Source organism: Molossus molossus, unplaced genomic scaffold, assembly GCF_014108415.1.
Source record: "Molossus molossus isolate mMolMol1 unplaced genomic scaffold, mMolMol1.p scaffold_m16_p_11, whole genome shotgun sequence".
NCBI lineage: Eukaryota > Metazoa > Chordata > Mammalia > Chiroptera > Molossidae > Molossus > Molossus molossus.
Genome location: NW_023425346.1, coordinates 16,002,489 through 16,023,802, shown reverse-complemented (window position 1 = coordinate 16,023,802; position 21,314 = coordinate 16,002,489). Strand labels below are relative to the sequence as shown.

General features: G+C 36.0%; 1 protein-coding gene across 1 annotated transcript in view; it reads left to right on the top strand.

Annotated features, from left to right (window-relative positions):
• Window positions 1-21,314, top strand: part of ACTR3 (actin related protein 3) — a 49,889-nt gene that overhangs the window by 6,927 nt on the left and 21,648 nt on the right. Inside the window, exons 2-3 of the mRNA XM_036253325.1 lie at window positions 11,365-11,420; window positions 14,133-14,257. Of these exons, the coding sequence (XP_036109218.1) occupies window positions 11,365-11,420; window positions 14,133-14,257 (181 nt within the window). The remainder of the gene's footprint in view (window positions 1-11,364; window positions 11,421-14,132; window positions 14,258-21,314) is intronic.

Below are 21,314 nucleotides of genomic sequence, written 5' to 3'. Positions count from 1 at the left end.
ATAGGCATCAATGAAGATTTCAAGATTGTGAGTTTGAGCTCGGCCACTGTGGCTCAGTGGTTGAATGTCGAACCATGCACCAAAAAGTTGCCGGTTCGATTCCGGGTCAGGGCGGCCAATTGATGTCCTCTCTCATCCATGTTTCTATCGCTCTCTCACTTCCCCTTCCTCTCTCAAAAAATCAATAAAGAAAAAATATATAAAATAAAATAAAATAAAATAGATGTGTGAGTTTGAGTGGGACAATAAGGGAGCTGACTAAGAATTTGTAAAAATTGGAATTTGCTACTGATTTTGTGATGATGATCAGTAATTGGAAATGTTCTAGAGCAGTGGTTCTCAACTTTCCTAATGCCTCAACCCTTTAATACAGTTCCTCATGTTGTATGTGGGTGTATCTGCATGTGGGCAGACCCGCATGGAGACTGATAGAGGAGCGGTGTCTCGGCACCTAAGACAATCGGAATTATGTGTTTTCCGGTGGTCTTGGTGACCCCTGTGAAAGGGTCGTTTGACCCCCAAAGGTGTTGCGACCCACAGGTTGAGAACCGCTGTTCTAGAGGAAGTTAAAAATACGGGAACTTCAGGAATGAAGGTGGGGCTTTGCCAACCACCGCTATAATTTATACATTGAAGCTAATAAAACGACAATTTAAAAAGAAGACAAAAGACTGAACATTAATACTTCTTTTAAAAAAAATCTTGGCTACGTGGTCTGGCTTCCTGAACATCATAATGAGAAGCATGAGTGAGCACATGTAGCTTGAAGTGGTGAGAGATCAGCTATGTTGACAGCCACTCTTATCTCATCCCATTTTTTTCTCCTTAGGAGAAGAGTTTGCTCAAAATAGGGCTAATTCTTCCTCCAGTGTTCCTCCTTGTCCAGTATGCTCCCTCCTCCAACTTCTAGAAACTGATAAATGCTTAGACTAGGGGCAAAACTGTGGACTGGTTAAAATGTAGCTCCAAGCAATATGTTTTCTGAAACAAAATTCCTCTATAAAAAAGCATTTGATTGCTCACCTGTAATTCTCTTGGAACTTGTAGCCTCGTTTATGACTCTACTGATCTGTAATAGCCACTGGCATAAAGAGGCAAGAACTGAGTAGTTAAGTAATAACACTACATTAACATGCTTTATAGCTTACCAAGCACTAATAAATACATGCATTATTTAGTAACAGTGCAAGATTAAGGTGATGTTATCGGATTCAAGTTTTAAGTTTGGTTCTTCAAAATAGGATAGTGATTATTATTACTTTGTGTGCTTTTTGTTTTATATCTTTATGTGGGCCTTTATATCATAAAATATATAAAAGATTGAGTAATACCAGAGCAAAAAGACAAATATCCTAATTTTTCCAAAGGACCATTTTGTGGAATTTTAATAATTTTCTTTTTTAAATTTTTTCAAAACCATTCCAACTGTTGATTTAAACTCAAGTCATTCTTACATACTCCATGTAACCAGGAAAGGAACAGCCTTGGTTTTATGTGGTCAGATATATTCTTTTTCCCTTCTCCCTACCCCTAACACATACACATACCTCAAAAAAATATTTTCTCCATCTGTTCTGCTGCTGAATATTCCATCTTTAAACATTCTCTCCTTTAAAAAGGGCTTCTTGCCCTTTTTGAAGGATGTCTTTAAAACTTAGTGTGAGTGAGCTGTTGCTACAGGGAGAATAAAAATCTTAAAAAGGAGAACATGCAGTTTAGGGTTGGTTTTTGAAATTATTTAAAAATATAAACTATATAGTATTTGGTTTGTGATGAAATACAAGTATTTGCTTATTTAAAGTTTTAGAGCTTAGTCTAATTAAATACAGTGCACTTTTCTTCTATATAAGCGATTTTAAAATTCAGTTACTTCAAGGCCGCAAAAAATAGCATGTAACATGTATTTGTGACACTTACTTTTGTGAATTAAGGGAAGTGCCGAATGACTCACTTTAAATTATGGAGTTGAAAAAAAATTGAGAAATAATTTAAGCCACTCTTTACAAATGAAATAGCGGTCCAGAGTTGAGAAATGTCTTTCAGGAGTGTTCCTAGTTATTAATTAATAGCATTATTGGATTCTCTTAAATTTTCTTTGGAGTTCATATTCATGGGTTGTAGTAGTTGTAATTTCTTATTAGTAGTTGATATAACATAAGAATGCTATTTATAGTTAAGGTAGTTTTTGTTTAGGCCCAGTGCATCACCTATATCAGAGTTTTTTAGTGTTTTTGTTGTAATACAAACATTATATGAGAAAATAAAAAAACTATAATTTTAGGTTCCTTAACATAACATTTTAAATCAAGTTAGAAAAAATTTTTGTAACTCAGTGCTCTTTTTAAAGAAATATGCTTTTTATTGTTTAGTCATAAATATATTTATTTTAGTTTTTGGATTTCAGTTACTTACCTGGGATGTGTACAAATGAGACATTTCAAGACTAATGGTTTTGTTTTTGAGATGACTGTTTATAACCTTTTTTGTTTTTGTTTTTCACCTGAGGATATGTTTTTATTGATTTGAGAGAGAGAAACATCGATTGGTTGCCTCCCTTACGCGCCCAGACCAGGGATCAAACTCAAAACCTTGGGTATGTGCCCTCACTGGGAATCAAACCCACAACCATTTTTTGGTGTTTGCAATGATGCTCCAACTACTGAGTCACCTGGCCAGGGCTGTTGATAACTTTAAAAAATTTTTTTTTCTTTACTGACTTTGTAGAGAGAGAGAGAAACATCGATGAGAGAGAACATTGACTGGGTGCCTCCTGCATGCCCTTCACCAAGGATTTGGTTCACAACCTGGGCATGTGCCCTGACCAGGAATCGAACTGGTGAACTCTTGGTGCATGGGTTGATGCTCAACCAGTGAGCCACACTGGCTGGGCAGCAGTTCCATTTTTAATTTTTTTAGGTAACCCATACTGCTTTCCACGGTGACTGCACCAATCTGCCTTCCCAGTAAGGGTGCACGAAGGGTTCCCTTTTTTCCACATCCTTGCCAACACTGTTGTTTGTTGGTTTACTGATGATAGCCATTCTGAAAGGTGTGAGGTGATATCTCATTGTGGTTTTAATTAGCATTTCTCTGATAATTAGTGATGTTGAACATCTTTTGTTATGTGTGTTGGCCCTCTGTTTGTCCTCTTTGGATAAGTGTCACTTCAGGTCCTTTGCCCATTTTTTAACTATATTATTTGTTTTTTCTGCTGTTGAATTTTATTAAGTTCTTTATAAATTTTGGCTATTAACCCCTTATCATATGTATCATTGGTGAATATGTTCTGCATTCATTGGGTTGTCTTTTCATTTTGTTGATGGTTTCCTTTGCTGTGTAAAAACTTTTTAGTTTGATATAGTCCCATTTTTTTTTCTTTTGTTTCCCTTACCCAAGGAGATCAGAAAAAATATTACTATGAGAAATTTCTGAGATTTTACTGCCTGCTTTCTTCTAGAGTTTTTATGGTTTCAAGTCTAACATTTAAGTCTTTAATTCATTTTTAGTTTATCCTTGTGTATGGTGTAAAAGGTGGTCTAATTTCATTTTTCTTTGCACATGTTTGTCCGGTTTTCCCAGCACCTTTTATTGAATAGACTATCTTTGCCCCATTGTATGTTATTGCCTCCTTTGTCAAATATTAATGGATCATAAAGGTGTGGGTTTATTTCTGGTCTCTATTATGTTCCATTGATCTATATGCTTGTTTTTATGCTAGTACCATGCTGTTTTGAATTCTATAGACTTGCACTGTAGTTTGATATCAGGTAGTGTGATATACCTCTAACTTTATTCTTCTTTCTCAAGATTTCTGTGGCTATTTGGGATCTTCTGCGGTTCCATATAAAGTTTTGGAATATTTGTTCTGGTTCTGTGAAATATGCTTTTGCTATCTTGATAGGAATTGCACTGAATCTATCAATTGCTTTGGGTAGTATGGACATGTTAATGATGTTAATTCTTCCTATCCATGAATAATGGTGTATGCTTCCACTTATTTTTATCTTCTTCAATTTCTTCCTTCAGTGTCATATAATTTTCTGAGTACAGATCTTTTACTTCCTTGGTTAAATTTAATCCTAGGTATTTTATTTTTTTATTCAATTGTAAGTCGGATTGTTTTCTTAGTTTCCCTTTCTGAGAGTTCATTATTAGTGTATAAAAATGCAGCTGATTTCTGGATATCTCTTTTGTAATCTGCTACTTTACTGAGTTCATTTTTCAGTTCTGGTAGTTTTTGTGGTGGAATCTGTAGGATTCTCTTTATACAGTATCACGTTGTCTGCAAATAATGACCATTTTACTTCCTTTCGAATTTGGATGCCTTTTATGTCTTCTTTTTTGTCTGATTGTTGTGACTAGGACTTCCAGTACTAGGTTGAATAAGTGGTGAAAGTGGACATCCCTGTCTTGTTCTTGATCTTTTTTTTTTTTTTTTTATCCTCACCTGAGGATATTTTTCCATTTTTTGTACAGATAGAGTGGGAGGGAGAGAGAGGAAGGGAGAGACAGACAGAAACATCGACGTGAAGGGACACATCGAGTGGCTGCCACCCGCACGACCAACCAGGGCCGGGGACAAACTGCAACCGAAGTACGTGCCCTTAGCGGGAACCGAACCCGGGTCTCTCCAGACCGCAGGCCGACGCTCTAACCGCTGAGCCAAACTGGCCAGGGCCTTGTTCTTGATCTTAAGGGAAACACTTTTAGTTTTTGCACATTGAGTATGATGTTGGCTGTGGGTTTATTGCCTTTTATTATGTTGAGGTATGTCCTTCTAATTTCACTCTCCTGAGAGTTTTTATCATAAATGTATGCTGGATTTATCAAGTGCTTTTCTGCATTTATTGATATGATTATGGGGTTTTTATCTTTCATTTTGTTTATGTGGTGTATCATGCTTATTGATTAGCGGATATTATACTATCCTTGCATCCTCGAAATAAATCCCACTTGATTGTGGTATATGATCTTTTTAATGTATTACTGGAACTGGTTTGCTAATATTTTATGGAGGATTTTAGCGTCTGTGTTCATCATGGATATTAGCCTATAATTTTCTTTCTCTGTCGTGTCTTTTTCTGGTTTTGGAATTAGGAAAATGCTGGCATCGTAGAATGAGTTTAGGAGTCTTCCCTCCTCTTGAATTTTTTGGAATAGTTTGACAAGGATAGGTGTTAGTTCTTTTTTGAATGGTAAAATTCAACTGTGAAGCCATCTGGTTTAGGACCTTTGTTTGTTGATTACTACTTCAATTTCATTAGTTGTAATCTGGCTATTAAGATTCTCTGATTCTTCTGATTCAGTTATAGAAGATTGTGTGTTTCTAGGAATTTATTCATTTATCCAGATTGTCCAATTTGTTGGCATACAGTTTTTCATAATATTTTTAAAAAATCCTTTGTATTTTGGTGGCATTGGTTGTTACTTCTATTTCATTTCTGAGTTTTTAAGTTTGAATCCTCTCTCTTTTTTTCTTGATAAGTTTGGTTAAAAGTCTTGTTCATCTTTTCAGAGAACCAGCTCTTGCTTTCATTGATCTTTTAAATTTATACACACACACACAACTTTTTTTTTTAGACTTGTTTATTTCAGCTTTGGTCTTAGTTATTTCTTCTGTTCACTTTGGGCTTTGTTTGTCATTCTTTTCTAATTCCTTTCGATGTAAAGTTGGGTTGTTTGAAATTTTTTTTTGTTTCTTGAGCTAGGCCTGCAATGCTGTGAATTTCCCTTTTAGGACTGCTTTCGACGTGTCTCTTAGATTTTAGATTGTTCTCAATTTTATGTGTTTCAAGGTATCTTTTTATTTCTTTCTTAATCTTACTGTTAACTCATTTATTGTTTAGTAGCATGTTCTTTAGCCTCCATGTTTTTGTGTGTTTTTCCATTTCATACCAGTATAGTCAGAGAAGATACTTGGTATAATTTCAGTCTTCTTAATTTTATTGAGACTTATTTTGTGTCCTAGCATGTTGTCTGTCCTAGAGGGTGTTCCATGTGTACTGGAAAAGAATGTATATTCTGCTCTTTGGGGTGAAATGTTCTGAAGATGTCAATTAAATCCATCTGATTTAGTGTGTCATTTAAGGGTGCTGTACTCTTGTTGATTTTCTGTCTGGAAGCTCTATCCATTGATATCAGTGGGGGCACTATGACTGTATTACTGTTGCTCTCTCTTTATGCCCATCAAGATATGCTTTATATATTTAGGTGCTTCTATGTTGGGTGCATAATTTATAAGGATTATATTTCTCCCTTTACCATTATGTAATGTTCTTCTTTGTCTCTTACTATAGCCTTTGTTTTAAAGTCTATTTTGTCAGAATAAATATTGCTCCCCCAACTTTTTTTTCATTTCCATTTGCATGAAATAATCATTTTTCATTCCTGAGAAAGGAGTTCCTTTTAGTCAGAGAAAAAGTGAGAGAAATTTTTTTACCATCTACTTGTACAATTTCTTCTCTGTGGTGGCTATCAAGAATTTTGAGATTTTACCATAAAATGCCTTAATCAGATCTGCTGTTTCAAGTATGAAAACTGATATAGTTAGGTTAATGGAAGTTTATATTTGAAAAGTTATTATTTGATAGTTTTAAGTAAATTATTTGATATTTTTTCTAATAACTATATATAAAGAAAATTTAAATGAAGATTTTAAGCAAACCTTTTATAGCTATATCCAAGTCCCTTTCAGTTTATTAGAATGTGCTCTTCAAATATTAACGTATTTTATATGCATTGATATGTATTCCAGTTCATACTTTTAGACTCAGTCTCTTCAAATCTTCCTGGAATCTTTTCCTTTCGTCTCCCCTCCTTCCCCTATTTAAATGCTTCTATTCTCTGCTCATATATGAGCATTAAAATGTCTTTTTTAAGTTTCAGAGTTCTATAGTCCTATTCTGATTTTTTTATTCTGACATATTTTCTAAACACTTTGTGAACTTTGATTCTGGACTTTGAATTTTAGTATTTTCAAAACAATTTTTAAAATTTCCTAATAGTATAAGAGTGTTCTTAAAATGTCCAGTTCTTATTTTGTCATCTATTACTTTGCTCTCTCTCCACCAGAAAAAATGTGACTTTTCGAGGGTTCAGCCTAACTCAGCAAGTCTTTTCCAGATTTTAGTATATGACTTTCTCTATTTTTTTATTTATTTGTTTTTGTTTTTTTTTAAATAATTTTTAAATAGAACTTATTGAGGTGACATTTTATAGATTTCAGGGGTACAGTTCTATAATTGTATAATAAATACATCATCTGTACATTGTATTGTGTGTTCAGCACCCAAGTCAAGTTTTATTTCATCACCATTAATACCCCTGTACCCTCTCCCACTTCCCTCCACCTTTCTATCCCTTTGGTAATCACCATACTGTTGTCTGTTAGTTGGTTTTTTTTTTTCCCTTAATCCCATCACCTTTATGACTTTCTCTATTTGTTTGATTGTATTCTATATACTACATTTTTCTTTTAGCCGGGAACCAAATTAACTTTTAGAGGCGAAGTAGCTAGAGGCAAAGTGAACTAGGACATGTCCTCTCGTATTTTAAAAAATTTGATTGACGTCTTTGATAATCATTAAATACTATAACTTAGTGATTTGTATCTACTGTATTCAGACTTCACACAATTTTGTTCTTTAGGAATATTATTTAAATTTTAAATTCAAGGCAGTAGAACATTAGTAAATATATTTGGCTGTCCTAACCCCCCCACCCCAATTTAGAAAATTATTTTATCGGTTTTAAATATGGTAGAAATGATTAGATACAGTGAGGTATCTATACAGTTGATGTGCTTTAGTTTTTTTTTTTTGGGGGGGAGGTGCATACTTATTACTTGCTTTGACTATTTGTATTAATAAGTTCATTAGATCCTTTTTTTCGTGTTTGTTCTGAAAGAAATTTCTTGCTGAATATGCTCAACCTAGGGAATTTGACTTTGACCAAGAGTATAGATTAATATGGTGAATTTGTTAAATGGAGGTTTCTTTTTCTTTTTTGTAAATTATTATTAAACCTCCAACCTTCCCCTCACCCTCCCCTCAACAGGCTGGGCCAACCAAACAGTATCATATTTGGGAGATGGTATTTACACATAAAAATAATATAGGCTTGTATACAGTGGCAGAGCTAAAGAGTTTATTGAAAGGAAGGATAACTAATAGTTAAAATGATCAGGAAAAACTTCATGGAGGAGTCCTAAGTTGTGAGAACTTTTTTGAGAAGGTGAAGTGTAAGCACAGATAATATGTGGAAGTCATGTAGGGAAAAATGAGTATGCTTTGAGTTGTGTTCATGGAAGCAAATGATGGGAGACATGGGGCTTATTATGGAGAACATTAATACTCAGCTGAAGAAATCAGAATCATTATATTTTGTCTGGAAGGGACTTAAGGAATTATTTACAATTAATCATTTTATAGAAATGGGCACAATTTTGTACTTAATTTTCTAAGCAGTACAGCCTCATTTGAAGATTTTTTAGTTAAGCAGTGAGTTTTGGGGGAGATTATTCTAGACTTGTTTGTAGGACTCATAGAATTGGAAGCAAGACATTCTATGTATTGTCTTTTTAGGATATTGTATTATAATGAGTTGAACTGCTGTGGTGACCAATGGTATTAAAAGTGGAGGGATTAGCAGAAGGAGTAATTAGGTATTAATCCTTCCACTAAGTGTTGGTCAGACAGTAGACTTTTAGGGCTTTGTGGCTCGGACAGTTTTAGGCAGTGTCTTGTTTTAAACAAGTCTTTATTTTGATAAGGCACAGTCAGTTCTACTTGTCAGAGGGGCTAAGTATACTGTTGGATCTCCTCTCAGGACACTGTAGCCACTACATTTTGGGGTACTGTTTTAACTGATTTTGTACTCTTATTTCAGCTAGGTTACAGTTGTTTTCAAGTAATTCAGTGGGAACAGATTATTCATATTAGTTGATGTTGGTTTTGTGCATTTGAGTAATTCTAATTTTTCCATCCCCAAACCAGAGAAATGTGAGCTCTTCAATCATGCTGACATCTGTCTGTTTCCTGTGTTACTACACACACAGGTTTCACATTAATATGATACTGATTTGGAAGAATAAAAAATGTTGGCAATGGAAGGGTAATCAAAATATATCAGATATGAGCTATAACATGAAAAATCTTCTACAGACTGACTTTGGTTATGGGTAAAGGGATAATTTGTGTCATAAGTATAAGCATTTTAAAGTTCATGTATCTGTGTGACCTTATCTGATTATTGGAGGAATGGAAAAATTGGGAGAGAGTGGATGAAAAGAATAATTATAATTAGAGTCGACAGGCATTGAATTTGTACTCTGTACCAGGTCCTGTGATTAATGCTTTATCTTGTTCTCTTGTTTAATACTCTGCACAGTCTTGAGTTACTTTTCCTTATTTTACAGATGAGGGAGTCTTAAGACTTAGGAATTATTATTAAATAAAACGTGTACTCACAAGGGCAGGGGTATCAACTATCTGGGAGGTTATGAAAGTTTTCGTATAGAGGCAATGATATTTAACCTGAAATTTTCAGGATGTGTAAGAACTTAGACATTGCAATCAGCATTGAAAGGAGCTCATTTCCTGTAGTTAGAACACTTTTAATAGTGTCTCTGTGGCCTAAAATGAGTTGGTGCCTGCTCAGAAACTCAGCAGGTTTATGGCTAGAGAGGGAGTCTGATGTGTGGTGTCAGGGCTGTTGAGCCAGATGTGAAAGGGCTCTTTTGTATGCCTTGCAAAGATGTTTTGTTTATTATTTAAAACATGGGCAGTGGGGAATCTTTGAAGGAGTTTAGTCAGTACAGTAACATCACATTTTGAACAGTATATATTTTTCTCTTATTTTTAATGATTTAGTCTATTTGGCACTCTCAGGTTCTTAAATGAAGCTTTGGGACTAAAATACTCCCCAAAGAGATTCCCCCTCTTTTATATTAGAAAATAATTCCGGCGGATATTATTAGAATACAAGAATGTCAGCAGTGGGTTAGAATATGGAATAATAAAATATTGTTAAGTTTTCTTTAAAGCTTGCTAATAATTAGTAGGTTTTCCTGCATAGCCCAAAAGTGTCCAGCTCTCTCCTGAGTAGTCCCCAATGTGCTGCTTGTTATTTATTCTTTATTGTTGTAAGAATATAGGCTGAATTCACTGTGGCAAAACATTTAAACAATTGTACTTATTTTTGAATAATCATTCAAATGGTATGAGATGACATATGCTGTTAAATTTTCCTTCTCACCCCTGACCATCACCCTAGTTTCCTTCCCTGGGGACAACTACAGTTACTGATTTTTTTGTACTCTTAGAGATACTCTGGGCCTATACAATCAGCTATTATTTTATATGTTTTTATCCTTGCCCCTTTACCTTTAAATTGATACAGAATACTTGAAACATTGTTTTGTATTTTGCTTTTCTTCAGTTAACCGTACGTTTTGGAGAGTGTTTCTATAGTACATAGAGCTTCTTCACTCTCTTTTTTTCCTCTTAATCCTCCATGAGGGTATTTTTTCCCACTGATTTTTTTTTAGAGTGTGGAAGGGAGTGGGGAGGGGGGAAACATTGATGTGAGAGAGACATATCCATTGGTTACCTCCTGCAAGCACTCTGACCAGGGCTGGAATCGAACCTGCAACCCTTCATTGTGGTGGGGGGTAGAGGAGGAGCAGTGCTCTAACCACTGAGTGACACTGGCCAGGGCTCCAGTCTCTTTCATAGCTAGGTAATATTCCAAATATAAATTTAGCATATTTAACTGGCTTCTCATTTGATGATTATTTAGGGCATTTCCAGTCTTTTGCTGTTATAAGCAAGATTGTAACAAAAATTATGCAATATATACATCTACATACATTTATATGTATAATAATATGACCTTATATGTTACTTCACATATGTGTTAATATCCTTACAGGCTCAGTTTCTAGAAGTGGAATTTCTTTTTCAGAGCTATTGGTATATAGTCTGGCTCAGTGGTTCAACATCGACCCATGCACAAAGAGATTGCTGGTTCGATTCCTGGTCAGGACACATGCCCAGGTTGTGGGCCAAATCCCCACTGGGGAGCATGCAGGAGACTGCCAATTGATGTTCTCTCTCATCGATGTTTCTCTCTCTCTCTCCTTCTTACTTCCTCTATCTCTAAAATCAATAAAGGAAAAAAAATAAAAGCTATGGGTATGTATAATTTTGAAAGTAGAGATGTTTCAATGAGTTGAAGCTATGGAATTTTATGTATTATTTACCCACCATGGAACCTCACTTTATAATAAATAGAAATCTAAGAATTAAATTCATAATTACTAAGATGTAAATGAATCCTTTTAAAATTATTATTATTTTTTTTCAGGTATACAAAACTAGGATATGCTGGAAATACAGAACCACAGTTTATCATCCCTTCCTGTAAGTGTTTCTTTTAAGCCACAGATAAACTGATTTAAAGATCTTTTCTTAATTAAAGTAAAAGATAATCATTTCTGAAACACTGTAATATTTAATCCTTTATATGGTTTGCAAAGTTTAAGTGTGGCCTTATTTCTGCAGCTCTGTAGCTTCATTTACCAAATCTTCCAAATATCTTGTTATAGATAAGAATGATGGAATTAAATAATTTTCTGCTTTAAGGATATTGCTGTTAACAGTGTGTGCTTGTACTAACTGTTAAAGAAGCGTATCCCCCATCACACATCTATGAAGACTGTCCTTTGGTTTGTTGATATGATTACTATTTGCAGGGCTTTGTGTTTGTTGACATCCCTGACAAGAGCTCTGTTTCAAAATAAGTACATCATCTCATCTTTAGAAATGTTGACTTCACCTGTTCTCTAATATCTTATAACTACACAGTGTTATTTTTCTGTCCTATTTTTATTTAATTGACCATCAGCTTTTAGTAGTTTTTAAAAAATACTCTCAAAGTTGGTTTGTTAGTGCTTTTATTTGTTAGCATGGATTATGTATGTGGTTCTTGGCATAATTTTGTACTTTTGACTTTCAAACGATACAATTTTTTCATGCTCTGCAGTAACACCTTTGATCTGCTTGTCCTACTACTGAATTAAAACTTGGCTTACTAGATGACAAACCTTTTGAACCTTTGCTTGGTGGGGCTGACTCCTAGAGAATTTAATTTTGGGAATATCAGTAGTTTTGCAAAGTAGTATTTATGTGATTAAATATTTTTGTGTATTATTAATTTATGAAAAGAAAGAAATGAAAAAATAAACATGCAGAGAGTAGTGAAAGCAGCTGAGGTTTTAGAATTAGTGAAGTTGACAAATAGGTAGAAATTATTAGGCTTGTCAAAGACTGCAAATCTTTAGTCTCAGGTAACCTGTTCAATAACATGAACAGGTTATTGGTATGCTTTTCTAGGAATTGGTTTTGTAAGAAATTATAGGTCTAATTCTTTAATATCTAGAATGGAGTTTAGGTGACAGTGAAATAGCTTATTCATGCGAGTACTGTGATCTTAGTTTGGCGGTACTGTTGTCTTGGACATGTTTGCTTTTCTTTACTTTTCCTCATATTTATATATTAATTAATTTATTTTTTCCTTTATTGATTTTAGAGAGAGAGGAAGGGAGAGGGAGAGAGAGAGATAGAAACATCGATTGGCCACCTCCTGCATGCCCCCGCTGGGGATGTGGCCCAAAACCTGGGCATGTGTCCTGACCAGGAATCGAACCAGCGACCACTTGGTGCATGGGTTAACGCTCAACTGCTGAGCCACACCAGCCTGGCTTGTTTACATTTTTTAAGTGGCTGTGTTTAATCTTTGTTGGAGACCCTTATAATCTTGATCTTTTGAACCTTCGGTTATCATCACCATTGTGCCCATTCTCTATTTCATCTCTGTGCCAAAATATGCAGTTTACGTTTTCATTCTTTTTTTTTTTTACAGTGTACATTTAATGTTATTCTGTGTTAGTTTCAAGTCTGTACAGCATAGTGTTTAGACAATCATATACTTTTATAAAGTGTTCTTTGATATTTCCAGTTACCTACTCAGTAGTTTCCATTGTCTTATGAAAAGATGCAGCATGTTAAAAATTTATTTGCCTTCTGAACGAAGGTTTTTGATTTTGGAGTTTTTCACCCAACCAGTTTTAATGCTGCAGGTGCAGTGTTTATAATCAGCAGATTATAAACTCTGATGAGCATGGATATTTGATCTGGAAAAGTTTTAAATATGGTTCAAAGTTCTTTTTATATATCTTCCCCCTTCTCCCCCGGAAATTTATAGTGAATTATCTGGATGTCTATGTACATTATAAATGAATTGTTAGTGCAGCTTTCTAATATTTAGAAGGAGTAAACTGTGGATTTAGAATTTCTTTCCTTCAGTATTTTTTACCTACCTTATTAAGTATGTAATTATTATTAAATGAAAGTGTAACGGTTGAATGCCAGATTAAATGTATACAGAGAATTATTTTAGATATTACATATAGGTGTTATGTATAGGTAATTATAATAATAAGGAAGGACAGCTTTACTTGGAGGATTCAGAAATATATAACTTAATTAAGAAACATGTAATGAGTTTTAGGTCTAGAATTGGATACTGAATTTCTGAAGTTATTTAAGGGGATTATTGTGTGTTTTACCTAAATGATTTGAAATTTTTCTTGTATATGATTGAAATTTAATAGAACCTTATGTTAATGTTATATTGAAATTACTAATTCATAATAGTGCAAATAGGATAGAAATTTTTTTCCAAAAAAATCCCCTTGCAGTTTTTATATTGTCATTTGTTGGTGTTTTTAAATTTTTCTTTCTGGCCGTCCATTACACATGTTGATTTGGTGGAATTATAAAATCAAAATAGATCTTAATGTAGTTTTTAAAAATATAACAAACACTCCCAGAGCTGTACTTCTTTTTTTGGCTTTTAATATTTGAGGCCTTGTCTCTGGGTTGAGATTTCACTGTGTTAAATGAATTTTGTCATTGGTTTCTTATGACCTATGTGCTTTAGTTTGACTATTTAAATATGCCAGATCATGTTTTGTTTAATAACATTTTATAATGGAAGAAGTATTTTAAAAATTTGTTTCACATGGAAATAATACAATGTTTTGACATGTATAAATAATTTTTATTTTAAAGGTATTGCTATTAAGGAGTCAGCAAAAGTGGGTGATCAAGCTCAAAGGAGGGTGATGAAAGGTGTTGATGACCTAGACTTCTTCATTGGTGATGAAGCAATAGAAAAACCCACATATGCAACAAAGGTATATTTTATGACTTGTAAAAAATAAATAAGATTCTTTAAAAAAATTAATTTGTTTAATGATTGTGCCATTTGGGATTCCACTCAGTTAAAGCCTAATATCCTCAACCTCTTCACAATAGAAATGTCTCCTTCTCTGTGGCCCCTTCCAACTTAGCAGTATTACTTTTTCATACCCACGAGATCTCAGAACTATCAATGTGATTGGCTTTCTCTTACCTCCACATTTCCACATTTAGAGACATTTCCCATCACTATTCATTCAAACCCACACCATTTCTCTCCTTTTGGAAGCTTATGTCATCTGAAAGTACCACTCTCTTTTCCTCTTGTCTTTATTATCCTGCTCTTTTCCCCTCCTCCTTTTTATTGAAGTATAATTTATATATAGTAAAATAGGTAACTTAATTTTACAGTTAAAAAATTTATGACTCTTATAAAAGTTCAGGGTATAGAGTAAATCTAGTAACAGATGCTTTTCTTGTGCCTACTCCTATAATCACTACCCCAACCCATACCTAAAGATAAACACTATTCTGACATTTATTATCTTATTTTTGAACACTGACTTTGCCTCATTTGCGAATTTCCTCCTTTGTACCTCATTTCTTCTCTTCTCGTAATTTATTCATTAATGAATATGTAAAAAATGTGGCTAAGTGCTGAGACTACAGTGGTAAATAAGAAGTTTTCCTGATGTTGAGGCAATTATTATGTTGTGGAAAGGAATACACTGAACCCTAGTGTAAACGGGTGTTTCAAAACGGAAAATATAGGATACTCAGGGAATTATTTCAGGAGTAACTAACCTAGTTTGTGGGCTCAGGAAAATCTTTGAGGAGTAAATCTTTTAAGCTGAGGCTTGAATAATAAAATAGGAGTTAGTTGGGTGAATTGTGTAGGCAAGGGTGTTCTAGGCAGGGACTCCAGTATTCAGAAAGGCTTTAAAGTATGAGGGAGCCTGGAACTGAACGGCCAGTGTGCCTGAAGCATAGAGAATGAGGTGGAAAGAAGTGAGGAGGCTGGATAGGTAGGCCAGGATAAAATGTTGAAAGTGTTGTTAGACCATGTTAAAGAATTTAACTCTGTCCCTTGGGCAACATTAATGAGTTTAAGTGGTGATTAAAAGCACAAATATTGAAGTCTATCAGCTTGGGCTGGAATTCTGGCTGAGCCATTTTCTAGCTTTGTGATAGCGTTCAGTAACTTAACTTTTCTAAGTTTTTGTTTCTTCATCTGTAAAATGGAGATAGTATAGGATTGTTGGGAGGCTTAATGAGATGATGCATATAAAGCAGTTGTTATGGTGCTTTGTACATCATGAATACTAAATATATATTGACTGTTTTTATTATTTGGAGACACACAGCATCATTCTGGGAAGACTAGACTATTGTAATAGCTAAGGCAAGGAATATTAGTGATTTGGACTACAGTTATGGCAGTGGGGATAGAGAGAAATGGAAATTGTGTGTGTTCACACAAACATTTAACTTTCATCATGGGGACTTCAAGTAAAGATGGCAGTATAGGTAAGCATGGTACTTGCCTCCTTCCACAACCACATCACGTCAAAATTACAACTAAATTACAGAACAACCATCATTTAGAACCGCCTGAAATCTGGCTGACTGGAAGTCCTACAACTGGGGGAATTAAAGAAGAAACCACATAGAGACCAGTAGGAGGAGAGGAAATGCCAGAGGGGCTGGCCCCATACCCACATGTGGTGGATAAAAATCAGGAGGTGATTTTTGATTACTGAAGTCCTCCTTGAGGATTGAGGGGTCCCAGCCCAGGGTTCCAGTGCCAGGAAGAGAAGTCCCCATAACTCGAGGCTGAGGGAGACAGCAGGCTGCTGGAGTACCACACAGTTTCTCTTAAAGGGCCTGTGCACAGACTTAACTCGGACTCTTTTCCTCTAAGCTCTATCATTAGGGCAGCAGCTTGAAAGGTACTAGCCCTGGCCAGTTTGGCTCAGCGGTTGAGCGTTGGCCTGCGGACCAGAGAGTCCCGGGTTCAGTTCCTGCTAGGGGCACGTACCACACACACAAAAAAAGAAAGGTACTAGAGACATACAGGAAGGAACTGAATTGCCTGGCATCAGGGCGAGAGCTGGGGCGGCAGCTCTCTCTCAGAAGTGCTGGCAGAGGCCATTATTTGTTTGAGGAGCCCTCCCCCTCCTCAGACTTATCTGAGTCTCCATTAACCTGGCTAATACTGCGCCCCCCACTTCCCCATTCCCTAAAGCCCCACCCCACCCAACATCGGGACTACCCAAGCTGTTTCCAGTAGCTTTTCCATATAAATGGCCTGTCTTGGCTCATGCTTTAGATTTTTCCGAAAAATCTCTCAAACAAGTAATCCCTGTCCCCAGCATGCTCATGCATCTTACTAAGTGACCCCAGGCCCAGCATTAGCAGCAGCCAGCCTTGGTTCACAGCTTGGCCTTTCCTCTGCACCTCCAAGCCCAGCATGAATAGCAGCCATTTGCAGGTTGCTCATGCCAGGTGGCCATGGGTGGAACACTAGTGGCAGCTGACTATGGCCTGCATCTCCTGGGAGGCCCCAGAGCTAGCACACCCAGTGGATAGCTTCAGACCATGTCAAAGCATCACCACACAAATAATTCCAGAAGTGACACACTCAAGAGATAAACTTAGTGGCACCAGAGCACTGCTGAAGGAAGTTCTGCTCTGTGGGGTGGGCCCCTGCATAGCTGATCTCCCATGGTGGTCAGAGGTCAGTGGCCTGTGGTTGTAGCCAGTCCTTGCAGCTGATGGGCCTAGGGGTAAATCCCTTCTATTGATATTCCAACAGCAATCAAGGCTCAACTACAAGAGGAGGATGTACAGAGGCCACACAGGGGCAACCTCAAGTGCCCAGCTTGTGTGATCAGGGAGGCTGTGCCACTGGACCCCGCAGAAAACACCTACTACATTAGGCCACACTACCAAGCCTGGGAGACATAGCAGCTCTACCTAATACATAGAAAGAAACACAGGGAGGCTGCCAAAATGAGGAGACAAAGAAACATGTCCCAAATGAAAGAACAAAATAAAACCTCAGAAAAGGAACTAAATAAATTGGAGACAAGCAGTCTACTAGATGCCGAGTTCAATACACTGCTTATAAGGATGCTCAGTGAACTTAGAACTACAACAGCATGAAAAAGGATCAGTCAGAAATGAAGGATACACCAAATGAAATGAATAATTTACAGGGAATTGACAGAAGAGTAGATGAAACAGAGTATCAAATCAGAGATTTGGAAGATAAGGAAGCAAAAAAATACCCAATCAGAACAGCGAAAGAAAAGAAGAATCCAAACTAATGAGGATATTATAAGAAGCCTCTGGGACACTTCAAGTGTACCAACATTCACATCATGGGGGTGCCAGAAGGAGAAGAGAGCGTGCATGGAATTGAAAAAATGATGACAAAACTTTTAATTTGGTGAGGGAAATAGACATACAAGTCCAGGAATTACAGAGTCCCAAACAAGATGAACCCAAAGAGGTCGACATGAAGCCACATCATAATTAAAATGCAAAAGGTTAAAGACAGAATCGTAAAAGCAGTGTGAGAGACAAGCAGTTAATTGCCTACAAGGGAGCTCTCATAAGACGGTCCGCTGATTTTACAACATCAACTCTGCAGATGGGATTGGCAAGAAATATTCAAAGTGATAAAAGAGCAAGGATTTACCACAGAGATTACTGAGCAAAGCTATCATTTAGAATTGAAGGACAGATAAAGAGCTTTCCAGACAAGAAGAAGCTAAAGGAATTCATCACCACCAAACCAGTATTACAAGACATGTTAAAGGGTCTTTAAGAAAAAGAAAAAAGAAAAAAAAAAGATAAAAAATACGAACATTAAATGGCAATAAATGCATATCTATCAAAAAATTAAATCTACGAAAAAATATTAAGCACAACAGAAACATAGATACAGAGAACATTTTGACGGTTGCCGGGAGGGAGGGAGGTTGGGGGATGAGTGAAAAAGGTGAAGGGATTAAGAAATACAAATTGGTTGTTATAAAATAGTCATCAGGATGTAAAGTGCAGCATAGGGAATAAATGTAACTATGATGTCAGATGGGTATGAGATTTATCAGGATGACCACTTAGTAAGTTATGTAATGTCTAATCACTGAGGTGTACATTTGAAACTAATATAATAATGTCAACTGTAATTGAAAATGGAAAAAAAAAAACTTTCATCATGGGAAACTTTTTATAAAAGTAGGGGAAAGAATATAATGAACCCCCAGGTACCCATAGAACTTCAGAAGTTATCAACCTGTGATCAGCCTTGTTTTATCTGATTCCCCCTTCCCCCCAGATTATTTCAAAGTAAATCCCAGATATTATTTTACCTACAAATACTTATCTTTAAAAAATAAGGACTTTTATATCCTGCTCATTAGCTCAGCAAGGGTCCAGATTTGATTCCTGGTCAAGGGCATGTACCTAGGTTGCAGGTCCGATCTCTGGCCCCAGTCGGGGTCATGTAGGAGGCAACCAATCAGTGTGTCTCTCACATCAATGTTCCTGTTCTCTCTCTCTCTCTTTCTCTCTCTCCCTCTCTCTCTCTCCCTCCCTCCCTCCCTCCCTGCCTCAAACTCCCTCCTTCTCTCTCCCACTCTCTAAAAATCATTGGAAAAATATCTTCAGGTGAAGGTTAACAATAACCAAAAAAAGATAAGGACTTTAAAAATATTTTTTAAAATATATCACCCCTAAATATAGTTGCAGTTTCTTAATATCATGTAAAAGCTAGTCAGTGCTAAAATGTCTGATTATTAGTTAATCTGTTTGAATCAAAATTCAAGCATTATGCACTTACTGGATTTGGTTGATAACTCTCTTCTATCTGTAGGTTCTTTTCTATGTGTATGTTTCTTCTTGCCTTGAAAATTTTTAGCCCTCATCTGAGGATATGCTTCTTGATTTTAGAACAAGGGGAGGGGGAAGAGAGAGAGAGAGAAACAGAGAGAAAGAAACATTGATGCAAGAGAGAACATTGATTGGTTGCTTTCCATTTATTCCCCGCCCAGGTAGTGATCCTGCAATCTAGGTATGTGCCCTTGGAATCGAACCCACAGCCCTTTGGTATATGGGACAATGATCCAACCAACTGAGCCACACCCGCCAGGGCTGTTTCTTCTTGCCTTTATCTATGGAAAATTTTTTGTTATTTGTCTTGTTAAATGCCCCATGTTTTGGATTCTGATGATTGCATCCTTCTTGTGTCATTTAACATGATCCTTTATTTTCTATATTTACATGGGGGAGGGGTATTGTAAAATGATAGTTAAATCTAGAAGTCTGATTAAATATGTGTAAGAAAAAAATAGTAATAATAAAAATTTTATTTTGGCCAAGAATAAAATAGTGGATATTTAAGGAATAACAAGGAATGATTAACAAGATATTGGTGATACTACTTTGTACATAGTAATTGCCGATAATTCCCAGCTCTTACATAGTTTTTTTTGCTCCTCCTTATTTCTTGAGATTGAGAACATTTGAGGAAAAACACTTTTAACTGGGATGTGGTGAGGGATAAGTTTAGTTTTTACCAAGTTGTGTTTTAGGTATCTAAGAGACATCTGATACATTGTTAGACAAATATTTGGCTTTGGAGCTCAGAAAAAAGTTACAAATATTTGGAAGGTATCATTTACCTCTGGAAGGGTTGAAATTACTTAGGGAGGAATATATATCAGGGAAGAAGCCTGGGACAGAGCCTGAGCAGTGCACTATTTAGGTTTGGATAGAAGAGGAAAACCTTGCAAAGGAGACTGAGAAAGCATGGTTAGAGAAGAGGTAAACTGCAAAGTGGATAAACAGCATGGAATGTTGCTACGATATCAAGTCACCTGGAGCCCATATATTAATTGCTGTCATTGGCTACAAGGATGTTATTTGTAACCTTAATAAGAATAATTTTAATAGAATTAGCAGTGTGACTGGATTGTGAATGATAGGTCAGGAAAAAATGTCAGTATTCATTGAGGTTTGGCTGTGATTGGGAAGGAGAGATAAATGAAGAGACAAGTTGTGAGTTTAAGATAGAAGAGATGTTTAAATGCTGTCGTGAAAGAGCCATTAGAAAAAGAGATTAAAGTAACATATAATCCTGGTCTCTGAGAAAGCTAGAGGGATGGGGTCCAGAGCACAAATGATCTAATTGATATGTGGAAGATGCTCTTCTGGTATTAAAAAGTGAAACAATTAAAGAGAAAAATGAGTATGTGTGGAATCAGTTTTATAGATTTGGTGAAGGGATTTGTGACTGTTGGCTTCTGCTTTCTCTGTGAAATACATGGTAATATCATCTCTGCTTCCCAGGGACTAGTGAGAGGTGAAATTTGAGTGATAAGGAGAACATTTGAAATCATTGTGGAGAGTAAACATGAAGAGAATAGATAAACAGATGGCTTGCCAGGCAAAGTTAGGTCCATTTGCTTTTCCTGATTTCTTGAGATCAAGAATATTTGAGGAGAAACACCTTTAACTGGGGTGTGGTATAGGGAGGAGAGGATAAGTTTAGTTTTTACCAAGTTGTGTTTTAGGTATCTGAGAGACATCTGATAAAATTATTAGACAAATATTTGGAATACCAATCTTTTTTTTTTAATCCTCACCCGAGAACATTTTTCTATATTTTGTTCAGATAGAGTGGGAGGGAGAGAGAGAGAGAGAGACATTGACGTGAAAGGGACACATTGAGTGGTTGCCACACACATGACCCAATGACAAACTGCAACCGAGGTACATGCCCCTGGCGGGACCTGAACCCGGGTCTCTCCGGACCGTAGGCCAATGCTCCAACCGCTGAGCCAAACCGGCCAGGGCTGGAATACTAATCTTTTGTTAGTTATATGTGTTACAGAACTGTATTTTATTGCAGAGATTCACAAATTTTATCAATGCCTATAGTGTCTCAGTAAAATTGTTTACAGTGCCATCTATAACAAAATAAATATTTAACAATTGGCTTATTAAGTAGCTAGATCTAAGTAATTAAATAGTCATTTGAAAAAA